Source organism: Urocitellus parryii, chromosome 9, assembly GCF_045843805.1.
Source record: "Urocitellus parryii isolate mUroPar1 chromosome 9, mUroPar1.hap1, whole genome shotgun sequence".
NCBI lineage: Eukaryota > Metazoa > Chordata > Mammalia > Rodentia > Sciuridae > Urocitellus > Urocitellus parryii.
Genome location: NC_135539.1, coordinates 85,300,347 through 85,315,081, shown reverse-complemented (window position 1 = coordinate 85,315,081; position 14,735 = coordinate 85,300,347). Strand labels below are relative to the sequence as shown.

The window sequence follows — 14,735 nt, the reverse complement described above, 5'->3', positions numbered from 1 at the left end:
GGCTGGACTTGTTCACTGGGCTCGGCAGGCTCCCCCTGGCCCGTGGGTTAATGTCCTCACTCCCAGCTCCTCCTGCCCCAGGAAGGAGGCCCAGTCGCTTCCCCTCTGTCTGGGACACTGAGGCACCACTGGATGCTCCAGTGCAGTCGCTACTTCCTCCCTTACCAAGCACAGCTGGTGCCCCGAGGAGGACGCCCTGGGGGTCCTGGAGACTCTGTGCTGGATGTCGTTGTCCTTCAGTGGTGAAGACTGAGGTCCACAGCGGGATGGCCACCCCGAGCGGCCAGGATACCGCACATTCTTCACAACAACTCAGTGGACCCCTGGCACAGCGGAGGGTGTCCAATCTGGAGGTTCCTGCTTCTGGAAACAAGCTCACCTCTGTCCCTCGTCATGCCAGCTCATGCCTGGGGACAGGGCTGCTGGAAACAGGAGCTTCCCCAGCCAGCAGCTGGTGACCACTATGCATGTCCCGGCAGGGAGCCCAGGAGGAGGCCTGGGCTGAGCTCTGTGGCACTCCCGCATGAAGTCACCCTGCCCAGGGCTTGCTGTCCCCTGTCCCAGTGGCAATAGTGTGAAGTGCTCCTGTCCAGACACCCTGGGAACCCAGCCTTGCTGGCTGTTGGCTACACATGCCCCAGGTAGCTCTGGGAGCCATGGACTGCCCCAGGTAACTCTGGGAGCCATGGATGGGACGTGTGGCTGTCATTTCTCTGACATAATTAGAAGCCCGAGGGCAATTAGCTCACCTAAAGGTGTGAGAAGGAGAGTGGCTGGTGCTCCCCGTCTGTGGGATGCATGGAGTGTGTTGTGAGGGAAGAGCAGGGACCACTCAACCAAAGCCCCCGCGAGAACAGGTGCCTGAGCAGCGGCCCTGGAAACATAACCGTGTCTTATGTTGTGGGGTTTCCACAAAACACTTGGAACTTCAATTTTTCTTCTAATACAAAATGAACGAGTTTGGCGTCGGCTTCAGTTCCGCTTCCCTCTTGCAGTCTGGTTATTCTCGTTAACAGGCAGCTCAAAGGCATATCCCTTGAAGCATCCTCCTGCAGTGCTCTGCTTTTATTTCCTACATGTCTTTGGGGTTCGGTGTCACGGTCCACAGAATCTGGACCTGTTGTGGGGTCGCGATTATTCAGGTGTCAGCTGAAGCAGGGTCCCATCTACTGACGGTGCTGGTGGGGTCTGGCCTTGCCCAGCTCTGAAGTCCGAGCCTAGTGCGCAACAGGGCAGCAGTCCAGAAGCTCTTGAGTGGCCATGTAGCACTGAAGGTGGCTTTCTAAGACTGTCCTTCATGTAGGCCAGAGACGGCAGGCCAGAGACGGTAGGCCAGTCGCCACAGACCCAGCATGGGGCAGCTTCTTCTACCAGCTCTCTTGGTTCTGCTGATTCCTCCTGTCCCGAGCTCCTTCTTGTGCATTCTTTGAGACAAGCGTGAGGGTCCTGGGGACAGCAGATTGCCGGCTGTGATCTACAGGGGTCTGGACACTCAGGTGGGTTCTTCACCCTTTCCAATCACTGGGTGCTTCCAGGGCCACACCCACTTGCTCAGGGTGCAACCTCGTGATTTGGGCGTTTGGGGGGCTACAGTTTTTATCCAGAGCAACAAAGAGGTGCTTGGGCTTCTGCACCTGTTGGTGTTCATATGCTGCCTGTGGCCCTCAGCGTTTATGAGGAAAGGGGAATGATCATCACGAATCTCTTCCAAATAAGTGTGGAACACGTTCTTTGTGTAACAGACAGGCCACTGTCTGGGGTAAATATTCTTTATGGGGACCATATTTTTTAAAAGGCGGAGAAAACCACGGAGCATTTCTGGAACGCATTTGCCACGCAAATATTCTGGAAAATGGCCTGAAGAACATGTGGAAGGCTGTGGCTTCATGTCTGAGCCAAGGAGACGCCTTTAGCCCCGGCTGAGCCCCTGGGGGTGGCAAGCACATCTGCTTTCCCTCGGGGGACAGCGGGGTGAGACTCGGGCTGGAACAGACGTCCTGAGGCTCAGTCACAGTGTGGGTCAGGGTTCATGTGAGCGGAGCAGGGCTTTTTCTTCCAGGGTTCCTCAAACCTCAGCAGTGCTGCAGATGGCCCTGAGCGCAGAAGGCTGCGCTACCAGGGAGGACCCCTCTGCTGGGCCTCTCACTGCCTCTTCCCTTGGAAGGACTTTCCCCAGCAACTGAAGAAGCCAACTATTCAACCATCTCGGATTATCCCAGCCACGACTCAAGGTGTGAACATGAGCCGCTCGCGGTGCGCTCTGTGACGAGCAGCGACTCCAGAAGCCCTGGCGCTGCTCCAGGCAGAGCTGGCCCTGCAGCAGTGCCCTCCCCAGGACACTTAGCTGGACACATCTCCTGTTCCCAGTGCAGGTTCTGTTCAGAACAGAGACGATACACACGCTGTCTCATGGCCCTGAACAGCTTGGTGGCCACTGTCAGCAGGGATGTGCCCTCACTGAGGGAAGAGCCCTGGCTGTTGGCTGGGCACCCCCTGCCCTCTGAACATGAGCTCAAGTCTAACATTTTAAATGTTGGTATTTCCCAAACACCGCAGGCAAGGACTTAGCCTTGTTTGTGGAAAATAAAACTAAGTAAAAAATAATAATAATAAAAATAAAAAGCCCTCCGAGGCCCTGGTCAGGGATTTATGCCCGCTTTAACAGTGTGCGTGGTTTAGCACCCGCTCAGGTCAGCAGCCGGGGTGCCTTCATGGGTGCGAGCCCACACTTTCATAGACAAGTGTTTTTAGAAAGTCATTTTAATGAGAAAATCCTGCTCAACATAGGAAATCCTGTTTTCTGTTTAAAATCATGTTCCCTGAGGTGGGAGACATGGACAGAAAGGAGACATCAGCTCTAAGTCAACACAGCTGAACATTTCCGGCCCTTCATTCAAGCCTACAGGTTTGCTCGTGAGGTCACTTAGCAAGTTATGTTTAAGATGCTGCCTGGCTGAGCTGTCCTACTGATTCCTTCCCACGCAAGGCTGAAGGGCTTTCTCTGAGGCCAACAGAGACACGTATCAAGTTCTGGGGTTGTCATGCAGGATGCAGAGGCTGCTGTGAGGCTGAGGGATTATCCCAGACAAGACTGTTCTTGGCTGTAGTTGAGCAGCATTTGGAAAAGTCTTTACACCAGTTCCCCCTCTGGCTCTCACACCATGGAAAGACTATTTCCTAGACAGTGTAGTCTGAGAAAGAGTAAAACATCCTCAAGAGCTTTGTATCAGTCTACTTTCTGTTGCTGTAACAAAATACCTGAAGCTGGATACTTAATAAAGAAAAAAGCTTTATTTAGCTCACAGTGTTGGGGCTGAAAGTTCACAATCCGGCAGACCCATCTGTTTGGTCTTTGGGGAGGGCCCCTTGGCTATGTCACATCATGGCAGATGACATCACGACATGAGGAACAGACCACATGGTAGGGCAAGAATCTAGAGAGCTCCATGGACCAGGCTCACTGTTTAGCACCAACCCACCCACCCTGAGGGAACTCACTCCATGAGACCAGCACTAATCCCTGCTGGCACTCCCTGTGACCAGATCACCTCCCTGCAGGAGGTGCCACCACTCAACACCGCCACAGTGGGATGGGCTCCCACTTAAACCTCTGAGGGCAAACCTCACAGGGCCTGGCCAGGCAGAAGAGTGTCGTCACTTCTACCAGCATTTCCTGGGCTCTGCTTCTGAGTCACTGGGGCTGCAGAGTGCATGACAGGGAGACGGGTGTTGAACACCAGGGAGGCTCCCTGCAGCACAGGGCTCGGGGATTTACTCCTGGAGAAGTGGAGCTCGCAGGCTCTGAGTCAGGGGCTGGTGGCGGTGGGAAGTGGGAGAACTCCCGAGTAACCACTCCCCTGCTACAGTGGCTTTTCATTCTAACCATCAGGGGAAACGGTTGTTCCTGTGGCTAAATGATGGACTACATGTTTAGAAAAGGAGGAAAAAAACCAATAATTTGAATTTCTGAGAAGACTGCCTCGCAGGACAAATTACCGGAGAATTTTCTAAGATGCTTTGAAGCACAGAACAACCTGCACTTTAAATTATCCCCAGAATTGCAAATCCTGCACAACCCACCCCAGCCAGGAATACAGGGGCGTTGGGGCCGGCGGCATTTTAATCCTCAAGTTTCAGTCACGCAGGAATTCTTCTTTCTTTTCTTACCATGCTTAATTTAAAAATCAAACTGGAAGCAGAAGTCACACATTTCACACAGACATCTAGTGCAGGATGAGCTCCCGGACGAGCCTCTTTGGGTATCTATGAGGAGACAGGAGAGATGAGAGACCCGGTCCTCCTTTCCTATTTGGAGAGGAGGAAGAGGAACTTGCTGTCCTTCACATGTTCCCTGTCCTCCTCCATTTCCAGCCTGACATTTCCTGGGCACGTGGACGTGCAGCAACCCTGGGCTCCCTGTTGTGGTTGGTCCAGATCTGAGTCCTGCAGGGAACAGCCCCCAAAGAGGCTGAGACCCTGTGGGGGCCCTTTGCAGCATCCTGAAGAGGAAGGGGTGAGGGCCTGCATCTTTGTGGCTGAGTCCCGTGACTCTGGAGGCATCTCCCTTGGCTGGAAGGAAGGAGGTGAAGTAGGTGGTTCCCCAAGCCCCAGCCAGGTCCAGCCTCTCTGCTCCCAGGTGTTGAGCCCCCGGAGCTCAGCACCCTGGCTGAGAAGGCTCTTTGTAAGTGCCCGCATTGGACCTCCCAGGAAGCCAGAAGGCAGAGTAGACAGGGTTCCTCCTCATGCAGCCACCTCCCAGGGTGCCCTGAGGGATGCCTCTGACTTAAGTTCACCCTTCGATAAAGAAACTTCAGTGCTTTCAAAGTTTGTACTGAAGGATGACTGATTAGAAGACAAATTTCCTTTATTTTAAAACATCCAAGGAAACAAAGCTCTTCAACAATGTCCCTTTTATTTGCTTTTAACTTTCTGAGCAGTTTTAGCAGGTAAAACAGATAAAGCGAGAAGTTGGAGTGAGGTTCACAGTAAAGCCCCTTCCTCCTGCCTGCAGAGCCTTGCGTATCCCAAGGCCCCAGCTGGAGAGGACAGACTCAGGCAAGCTGCTCTCAAAGAAGGGAGAAGCCAGCGGCAGTGCAGCCCACCCCATGTGGCCCAGGGGACTGCGTGCTCCTGCGTGACACACACATGAGCCAGGGGGACACAGGCGTGCTGTTCCAGGCAGTGAGTGAGTGGAGGCCAGTGTGAAGCCAGGAGGCAGGAGTCTCTTACCTTTCTGCCTCTCAGCAGGAGAGCACCTGGCTGGCCTGGGCCTCCACCAAAGAGCCATTTCCCTGAAGCCAGGGGAAGAGCAGCCCGGGCTTTGGTTGCAGTCAACAGCTGGGCACACAATGGCATGCCTTCTGAGGGACTTCTCAGGAAGTTCTCTGTTCTTGATTCACGCACAACCCTCAGAATATGTGCCTGCACTGTTCAACAGCTTGCACACGGCACCAGGGGCAAGGTCCTGGGGCCAGTAGCCAGCAGCAGTGCCATCTCTCCAGCACTTCCTAGCCTCGTGGCCACCACTTCAGGAGTCCTCTCTCCCAGAGACCAGTCACCTCAGCACTCTCATGGCTTCAAGCACCTGTCAGGCACTCGTCACAGACCACTCTTTAACTAGGAGTGGGGGAAGCACTTTCTGCCGGCATTTTGCAGCTACCCTGTCCATCCACAAGGGTCCAGTGTTGGTCGGCCATAGAGCCTGGGCTGCGTAACAAATTGCCCAAACCTAGTGAGTGGAAACAGCCATTTGTCATACTGACGTATCTGTGGGATGGGAGTTGGGATGGCAGAGGGAGGCTGTGCGACTGATCCTGTGCTCTTGGATCCAGAGATGTAGAGACGAACCCCTTCAGCACACGCATAGCTTTTGTCAGGTCCTTCTGCCAGAGCAGAGGGCGGGACACTCTGGGGTCAGAGACCTCACACCAGCTCCTGCGAAGGACTCGGGAATAGCTTCTGGGCATGCAGGACCGGCAGGAGACATCCTTCCTCACTGTGAAGGAGGCCTCTGTTGCCCGCGCCCCACCTCGGCGTGTTCTTTGGCAGTCTCCTGCCTCTTCACCGTCTTGACCTCCACCTGGGGTGTGTGGCTAGGATGGCAGAGGTGACCGTGGGTCCCGCCAGGGACTGCACTGCATGGGCATCTGCCCCTTGCCTCCTGGAGTTGCCCCACCATCTGGGAAGGTCCTAATAGCTCTGTCTTCGGGGCAGAAAAGGCCTGCAGGGCTGGCCGGAGCTGGCACCTCTGCAGGCCACATCGTCTTGGGGCTGTGCTGACCACAGCCCCTCACCTCCTGTTGTCCCCCACCGTGGCCTTGAAGGAAGCAGCATGTTCTGTCTCCTCGTGTTCTGGGCTGCCAGGTCCACACGCAGCCCATCCCTGTGGCCTGTGCTCCCTGACTCCAGGAGACCAGGCCCAGGACTGTGGTCTGAGATCACAGGCCACTGTTACGGCTTGGCTCTGGAGCCCAGCAGTGTGGCCTCTGCTGGGTTTCATTCACTATCGAGGCCTCAGGAGCACCCAGACTCAAGGAGAGGCGTGCACGTTGGGAGAGCATGTGGTGGCCACGCACACCCAGTTGTTCCTGGGGCAGCATGGAAATGGACAAGAGCAGGTGGACCTGGCTCCTGGGTGTGCTGAACCTGGGGCTCTGGCCCTCAGGCAGTATGTGCCTGGGTCACGCTCCATGTCCTTAGGACTCAGGACCAGTCGTATCTACAGAGGACAGGCTCTGGGACCTCCATAATAACAAGCTCTTCTGTTGCTCAAGACCTTAGAGTGGGGTAGCATGGTGTGTGTCCTGGGCTTTAACTCTTCCCCAAGTGCCCTCTCTGGATGACTTAACTGACACAATGTCAAAGACGCTGTTCAGTGTGTTCTTTGGGGAATAATGTCAAGGAAGGAGTCTACAGGCTCAGTACTAATACGATGTTTTTAAAAAATATTTCCACCCGAGGTTGGTTGACTCCACAGACGCAGAACCTGCAATATGGAGGTGTGTGCACCAGCATGGTTGGTGCAGGGCCTGGCAGATTCTCTAACTTGTGCCTTGGAAAAGAAACCCCACCAGCGTGTGCCAATCAGACTTTCTGTCACCAGACATGGTGCTGTGAGCTTGTGTCTTTGTAATCTTTAAAAAACTTAAAAAAAAATCCACTGTTTTGCTTCCAAACTCTACCATTATTGTTTGAAATAATATTTATGGTAATTTTTTTCTAATTATACTTTAAAAATATGGGAAACTTTAGGAAAGTATAGAGAAGAAAATAAAAATGTTCAATAATACCACCCCTCAAAATAATTGTGAATATTGCAGTTATTTGCCCATTGGAGTATTTCCTGTGATCAGCTGTTCTTGCGTTAAGTCTTCTTAACGACTAATCACAAGTCTGGCAGTTGGGCAGGAGGGGGTGTCACAGGAGCAAGTGGGCTGAGCTGTGAGGACAGGAAGTCCTTCTGGACTTCCAATGCCATCAGCTTTGCATAATTACCATCTTCTACTTCAATACAGTGACCTTGTCACCATATCCCTTTCTTTCATATACACGCTTTCCTGCAATCCACTCGCTCTCTGCTTGATGACAGTAGTGATCACGGTTCCCACAGGCACAGCTGTCTTCCACCACAGTGGACCATTGGGACGTGAACTTTAAAGCCTTCCAGAGCTAATAAAGCACATGTCAGAGCACATGGCTGGCCTTCAATGTCATTCACAGACCCTGACTTCAGCTTCATGTGACAGACACGTGATCACCAAGGGCTTTTGCCCAGTGTCCCTACACCTGGGCCCTTGGGTCCTTGCTGCTTTGTGGCAGTCCAGTGCCTGAATCTGAACACACACCATTATTCTTCCCTTATGAACACTTCCTTTAGTGTATCTTGTAAGCCTTTCGCTGCTAGTTGGGAAAATTCTACATTTGGTTAAGTTTTAATTCTGGACTGATTTCTTGCTTTTCTCTTCCTTTTATACCAAGATTTCCTGTTTTCTCTCTGAATTTTCTTGACCTTGTTTACTTGTTTCCTTTAAGAATCTGTGGGCTGGGGCCTTGGGACGAGTGGCCAGCCCAAGGCCCTTGTCCATAGCGAGTTCTCAGTCACTCAGGTGGACCTGGCCCATGTCAGAATGGAGCGTTAGGAAGGGGAATCATCCTGTGTGGTTTGAAGGTGTGGAGGTGGTGCAGGATGATGGCCGGAGGAACTGGGCTTGTTGCACTCAGGTGTGGGCAATTGGCAAATGTCAGGCCACAGCCGAGAGCTGAGGAGCTAGAACTGGCCTTGGACCAGTTTGTACAACTGCAAAGCGTGGACTCTGCTCTATGGTGGTTTGTGCAGGACGGTGACACAGAGGGCCCTTTACTGGCTCCTGTGTGGGGCACGCATTTGGAGGGGAAGTCTTAGAGGAGCAGGCAATTCTGAGACTCAACTCTTCCTTCACCAAACTGATGAATTCTAAGTACCTTCCGAGTGCCAGGTGCCCAGGGGGGTCCAGCATCAGGTGACGTGGTCATCCCTGCTCTTGTGGGGCCTGTGCTCCAGGGAGGGGAGGAGGTGGCAACAGAATAGACAGTGTGCACTCATGTCTCCACCCCCATGTGCTTTGGGGTGGCCAGTGTTCAGACCCAGTTAGATTCCTGTGCCCTTCAAGGAAAACCCTCTGTCCTTGAAGCTCAGCCCATTTGCTCCTGTGACACCCTCTCCCACCCAGCTTTTGCTAGAATTCCAATAAGAGTGTGAGTCCCTTGTGAAGGCAGCTGAAAGTCCAGGCTTCCTTTTGATAAACCCCTTTCAGGAGTTGACGCTCGGGAAATCAGGCTTGGAAATGACCAGATGGGAGCGGGGCTGGGGAACTATGTGGATGAGCCCCCTTGTGCAGTCATAGCCTGAACCAGGCTCCATTTCCCCGTCACTTCCTCCAGGGTGGCACAGGCTCCCGTGCGACTCCCAGGGGTGTGGAAGCCAAGGAAGCCTGGGATGTTTCCCCACGTGTCCTGCCTGCACACAGAGCCCTGAAGTCCCTGTGGCCCACTCATGACCTTTTCTTTTTCTCTGGCCAGGAATCTTACATCTTGTCTGCAGAACTTGAAGAACAATGTGAAGCCATAGGCAGGAAGCTGCTGGACATGGAAGATGCACTTCACACGGCCATGCACAGTCACAATGGAGAGCTCATTCATATCCTTGCATCTTGCGGGTTGAACACCTGCAAATTTATTTTGTAAAAGAAAGTCTTAATAGTTGCCTCACTTCTCCAGGCCTTAGCAGATGGAAGCAGGTGCAGCTGATGCTTGCCCTGTAGTGCGCCTTGGGTCTGAGGTGGCCCGTGTCCAGTCTTTGGTAAGCCATTCAGTGTTTTTTTGATTATTAAATCTGACCACTAAAAATTAGCCACTGAGGCTAGACATGCATGCAATGAAGCCAAAGCAAAGTGGAGTTTCCGGGGAGTGAAGAGCCGAGCTGAGTGGCCATGGGGAATGATCAGGGCCAACTCTGGACGGGCTCTGGTTTTTAAGGGCTTTCCTAACTCCCAGAAACCAAACCCACCCTCTGGTTTCTTGGTTCCACAATTCTGCCACATAATGGGGCTACAGAGTATCCAAACTAGCAGCATTTTGGATCAGTCCTTCTCAGTGTCTAACCAGGTACCTGGGGTTAAGCTCAACCAGTTCCTCCTAATTCCTAGTGATAGGATCTTCTCACAGGCCTCCATATCCTGGTGTCTCCTCTGTTAAAGTTGGCTTCGGTGAGTAAGAGCAGGAGGACTGTTGGCTCGGGCAGGTGTCCACGAAAAGCCCTGTGTCCCAGGTGATCCGTGGGGCTGTTTACCACTGGCTAGTTCTCTAGGGCAGGTGGAGGGTACACAGGTGGACACAGTGATGTGCAGCCCACCCTGCATGTTTTTGGTGATTAAGTGTTGAGTGGACACTTTGTGGCTAACGTGCACTTTTCTCTTCATTCCTTCTTTCTGTTCAGGATTGTGACTTCTATTAGGTGTTTTAGGTGGCTTTTCTTCTCTGTGACCAGAGGGCTGACAAAAACATCATGGAGAAGGAAGAATTTATCTGGCTCATGATTTCAGTGGTTCAGTCCATGTGGCTGACTCTGTAGCTCTGGCCCGAGGTGAGGCCGAGCATCATAGCGGAAGGGGTGGAGGAAGAAAGCAGCTCAGGACATGGCCCCAGGAGGCAAAGGGAGGCCCCCTAAATGCACACCCCAGTAACCACCTCCTCCAGCCACACCCTTCCTGCCTACGGTTAGCACCCAGATAATGCATTTGTGGATTGATCCATTGATTAGACTACAGCTGTCATAATCCAGGCATTTCACCTCTGAAAATGAGCTTTTGGGAGACAGATCACACTTAAACCATAACTGATGTGTTCATAGGAAATTCAGGTATTTGAACTTTGCTTCTTATTACTGTTTTCCTTTTAAAATTCCAGTTCTTACCGTACTTTATTTTGTGTGTGTGTGTGTGTGTGTGTGTGTGTAAGTGATCCTGAATGGGGAAGGATTCATCTTAATCAAAAGTATTCAGATCTATGATTTCATAATAGATCCGCGTTGTTCCTTCTTTGCTATAGCTTTAAGTCTTTGACCTTGCTTATTAAGCTTAGCAGGGTATTTCTTTAACCGAATCAGCAAGTATTCTAACACTGTTCAAGGCAGATTTCTAAAAACTGACGTACGTTCTGTTCGTCACAGTTTCCTGCCTCTTACAGAACTAGCCTTCCTGCTGTGAGTGGAAAGCTCCCCGGGAAGCTGCAGGAGACAAACGGTGTCCTTGTGACTGTGTGTCCACAGATCACGCAGATTGGAGCTCTTCTGAGAGGGAGGTGAATGGCAAAAAGGCCTATGACTGCTGGTGGCACTGGATAGCAGCCCGTGACAGAAGGCCAAGGTGCTGGAGGGCCCTGTCACCACCAGCAGTGGCTCCTGAGCGGGATGTCCCAGGGCTTGAGCAGGGCCGGGAGCTGTTCTGAGAGCCACGGACAGGCCTTGTGTTGGCCTCTTGTTTTGAAAATTTCTAAAAGGTTAGTTTGATTCTAGGGAATTGAGTCTCCCTGCTATGCCTGGGCGGCAGGGGCGGAGCTGGGGAGGACTGAGCAGTGCGTGAACCATCAGCTTTTCCAAGTAAAGGGCTCTCAGATAGGTGGCCTCTTGTCACTCACTTGTCACTCAGGATATCGACACATACCTCTAAGTTTCTTGGGGTTGATGAGGCTGGATTCATGCTGCATGTTTAACAGGGTCCACAGGCAGGGTAGGGACTTGTTGGTCTCATGGCGCTCCACTCCACCACAGGCCAAGCTGCCTCCCCGGTGTGCCTGAGCAGGGCCACGGCAGGTTGACTCAGTCACTAGGGAGCAAGCGTTGATTATGAAACGCTCCTCTGAGGAGAGGGGTACTCATTCCTGCTCCACAGTTGAGAAAACCGGGGCTTGGAATTCCCTGAGCTGGACCATGGTCGTCTCTAGTGGGTGTAGAACCTCGCACCATGAAGCCTGCAGCTGCCTTGGCCAAAGGAGGCCCTGAATAGACAGACGGGTCCATCTCACAGCCCACAGAGATACTCACACTCTAGGCTAGAATAAAAGTGCTTATTGAAGGTAGCTTTTTTTTTTTTTTTTTTTTTTTTTGGTTTTGCTGATTCTTGCAGAGATAAAAGGCGAACCCTGGGGAGGTGTCACGGGCTGGGCACTTGAGTCCCATCCCAGGCTTCCCTCTGTAGCCTGGTTGGGAATAAATGCTGGGAAGGTGCCTTCAGGCCTGCTCAGAGTGGCACCCAGGGTTGGGTGGGATGTTGTGCCCTAAGATAGGAGGTGTCTTTCCTGGCTCTCTGCAGCCTCCTGACAAATGAAATGAGGGTTTATCTGGAGGTTCCAGGCTGCCAGCTGAAGCCCGATTGGTTAGTTTTCATTCTTGATGGGCGACCCACTGGGAGTGAGGTTGGAGGAAAGCACTTGCTGCCCACGGCAGGAAGGGCTGACCACGAGCCACGTTTGATTCCTCGACTCGCTGCCGGAGCTCTGTGCACGTGGTGTGGACACAGCGTGACCGCTGCGAGCCACACAAGGGCATGGCTGGTGTAGGCTGGAGGGGAACACTGTGTCCCCCATGTTCCTGTCCACGCCTCCTGTGGAAGGTGCTGGGTTCTGCCTAGGCCGTGTGCACCACAGAGTGTTGGCAAGTGGCCAGCGAGTGATGGGCAATGTGGTTGTACACAAGAAGGTTCTTACGCATACTGCTCTGCGTCTGGGCTATGGACAGCCTGTCCCTGGCCTCTCCCAAGAAGGCACTGGACTGACCAGCCTGAGGAGGGACAGAGATGGCCATGTCTCCTCATTACCCTGAGGCCCATTACCTCACGAGTGGCAGGACTAAACAGCTCCTGTTGGATGCGGCGCAGTGAGCGTCCAACATAGTCTGCGCCATTGACCAGGAGAGCAGACAGCAGAGAGGGGCCACTCTGGCAGCAGAGGAGAGGACAGGAGCTGAGACTTCACAGCCCGCCAGCTGGGCTTCCAGGAGCAGCCGTCTCAGCCCCAAGTACAATTTCACAGTCATTTTGTGTCCCAATTAGTTGTTGCGTTCTGAAGAATCTTTTGAGCATGTACGATGGCTTCTCCACATTCAAGGCGCAAACTTAAAACCCTGCAGTGCAGGGGAGCTGAGCAGGGAACTCCCCGTTTTTTTCCTTCAACTTCGGCAACACACCATCACAGGAAATGAAGCACACCTGGGATTTGCACATTTGGGGCATCTTTCAAAGCCCCCAGGGCAGTTCTGCCGGCCTGGGTCAGAGACAAGCTAGGGACAGACTGGTTCTATTTGTGATTGCATTTACATCCATGTCCAGGAAGCCCTGGCAGAGTTCTGTTCCCTGCTATGTGGAATGTCTGGCGCCCAGTAGATTAGTTTCGGTGGTGCTCAATGGCGTGCAGACTCTAAATGCATCCAGAATAGTGCAGAAGTCCCACAGCTCTCGTCTGGTTCAATTTTCTAATTTGTAGCTTGAACAGACCAAGGTAGCCCAGTGTGGGAGCGTGCCCTGCCCTCTTGGACACGCTTTCTGCCTCTAGGGCTGAAGAGCTGGAGGGGAGAACCTCGGGGACCCGGAGCTCACACACTTCACGGACAGGGGGGCTGTGCAGGGCTGGTGGCCATAGCACTCCCCTGTGGCTCCCACCTAGGCCTTGGGGTGAGAACAGCTGGGGACGACAGTGTGGGGAGGGGCACACTGTGGTCTTGGCATGGTGTAGGCAGCTCATGCAGTCCCTTGGCCCAGGCTCTGGAATGGACAAGTCTCTCCTCCTTGCCCATGAGTGGCTGAGGTCCCTACTGCTGTCCCTTCTAGGTGGTTCCCCAGTACCACAGGCCACAGTGGATACAAGAGGAGCAGTGTGGCTTGAAAGAAGCTGTGGAGCAAACCTCTAGCAGCTTCAAAGTCACCCTCTGGTTCCTTTTGGAATCAAGCCAGGTCAGAGGAGCAGGGGACCAACTTTGACTCAGCCATCTGAGTGCCACTAGGAAGCCTCATTGACAGAAAAGCTCAGTGCTGTCCTATAAAAACAGGACTCCATTGGACAGTGGCTGCCCTCCTGACAGTGCCCTGAGCTCTTGGACCCCTTCACCAGCACCTCATGGCACGTCCCTGCCTGATGAGGGTGGTCCTGCCTCAGGTGCTAGAGCATGGCCCTGGGTCAGAGGCATTCTGCAGACTGCAGTGCCAAGCCCTTGGCCGTGATTAACTAGCCTGCTCATTTTCTTAGATGCTGAGCTACCTGGTGGCATGTCTGGGGACATTCGAACTCAGCCTCCAAGTTCCCGGGCGCAGGTCCTTGGGCTAGCTCAGCTCCTAGAGGCCTGCCCCCACCCTCATTCCGGTGCAGCAAGCACCTAAATTACAGAGGCCTCAGCCATCATTCCTGGGGTTGGGTCCAGCCCTTGGACAAAACTCAAGGTCACACGTGCCAGAGGGCTTCGACTCTGAGCTGGATGGGTTATCGAGCAGAGACCAGCTTCTTCTCTACCCTGCTGCTCGGCAGCCCGAGGCTTCTGTAGCAAACAGGATAGTTCATTTTTCTGAGAATCAATAAGGAAACACGAACTCATTTTTGTGCAAACACGTGGCTCAACACACCCTCCATGCCCATCTCCAGCCCCTGCGCCTCCTGTCACAGCTCCTCATGGCTGGCCGATGGGCTTCTCCAGCTCTCCCCATCCAGTCTGAGCCCACTGGATCCCACTGTTCCGAGGACAATAGGATGTTTTTCAGGTTCTCTGCTCAGATTAAGATCAGGTGTCCCTCTTGATGTTATAGATGTGGGCTGCATCATCAGACTGTGGCCAGAGCCCAGCTACTTCTCAGCATCACTGCTACTGCCCTGTGCAAGCGGTGACCACTTCTCCCCTGCATATTCGCTATCAGCAGCCTCTCACTGCTCTCTGTGCCTTTGCCCAGCCCCTCTGCTCCCAGCTCACTTGGAGCACTTAGTCCTCCTGGGCAGGCTACCCGCCCCTCAGTGTCCCTTTCTGCTGGACCAGGACAGCCATCCCGGCTCACCCCTATGCAGCCAACGGCATTTCTGAATGCATTGCTCCAGTCAGGCAGCATTTGAATATTTGAGTGACAGAAAGAAAGAGTGAGAATCTGGACCTGCGCTTTCATCTCTCCTGCCTGCTTCATAGGAAATGTTGCAAGTAGTTTCTTTTATAAATGTTCTGATTTAAA

At 53.1% G+C, this 14,735-nt stretch overlaps 1 protein-coding gene across 1 annotated transcript in view; it reads left to right on the top strand.

Moving 5' to 3' along the window:
• Positions 1–14,735, top strand: part of Disc1 (DISC1 scaffold protein) — a 193,430-nt gene that overhangs the window by 171,833 nt on the left and 6,862 nt on the right. The window contains exon 12 of the mRNA XM_026413137.2: positions 9,058–9,175. Within this exon, the coding sequence (XP_026268922.2) occupies positions 9,058–9,175 (118 nt within the window). The remainder of the gene's footprint in view (positions 1–9,057; positions 9,176–14,735) is intronic.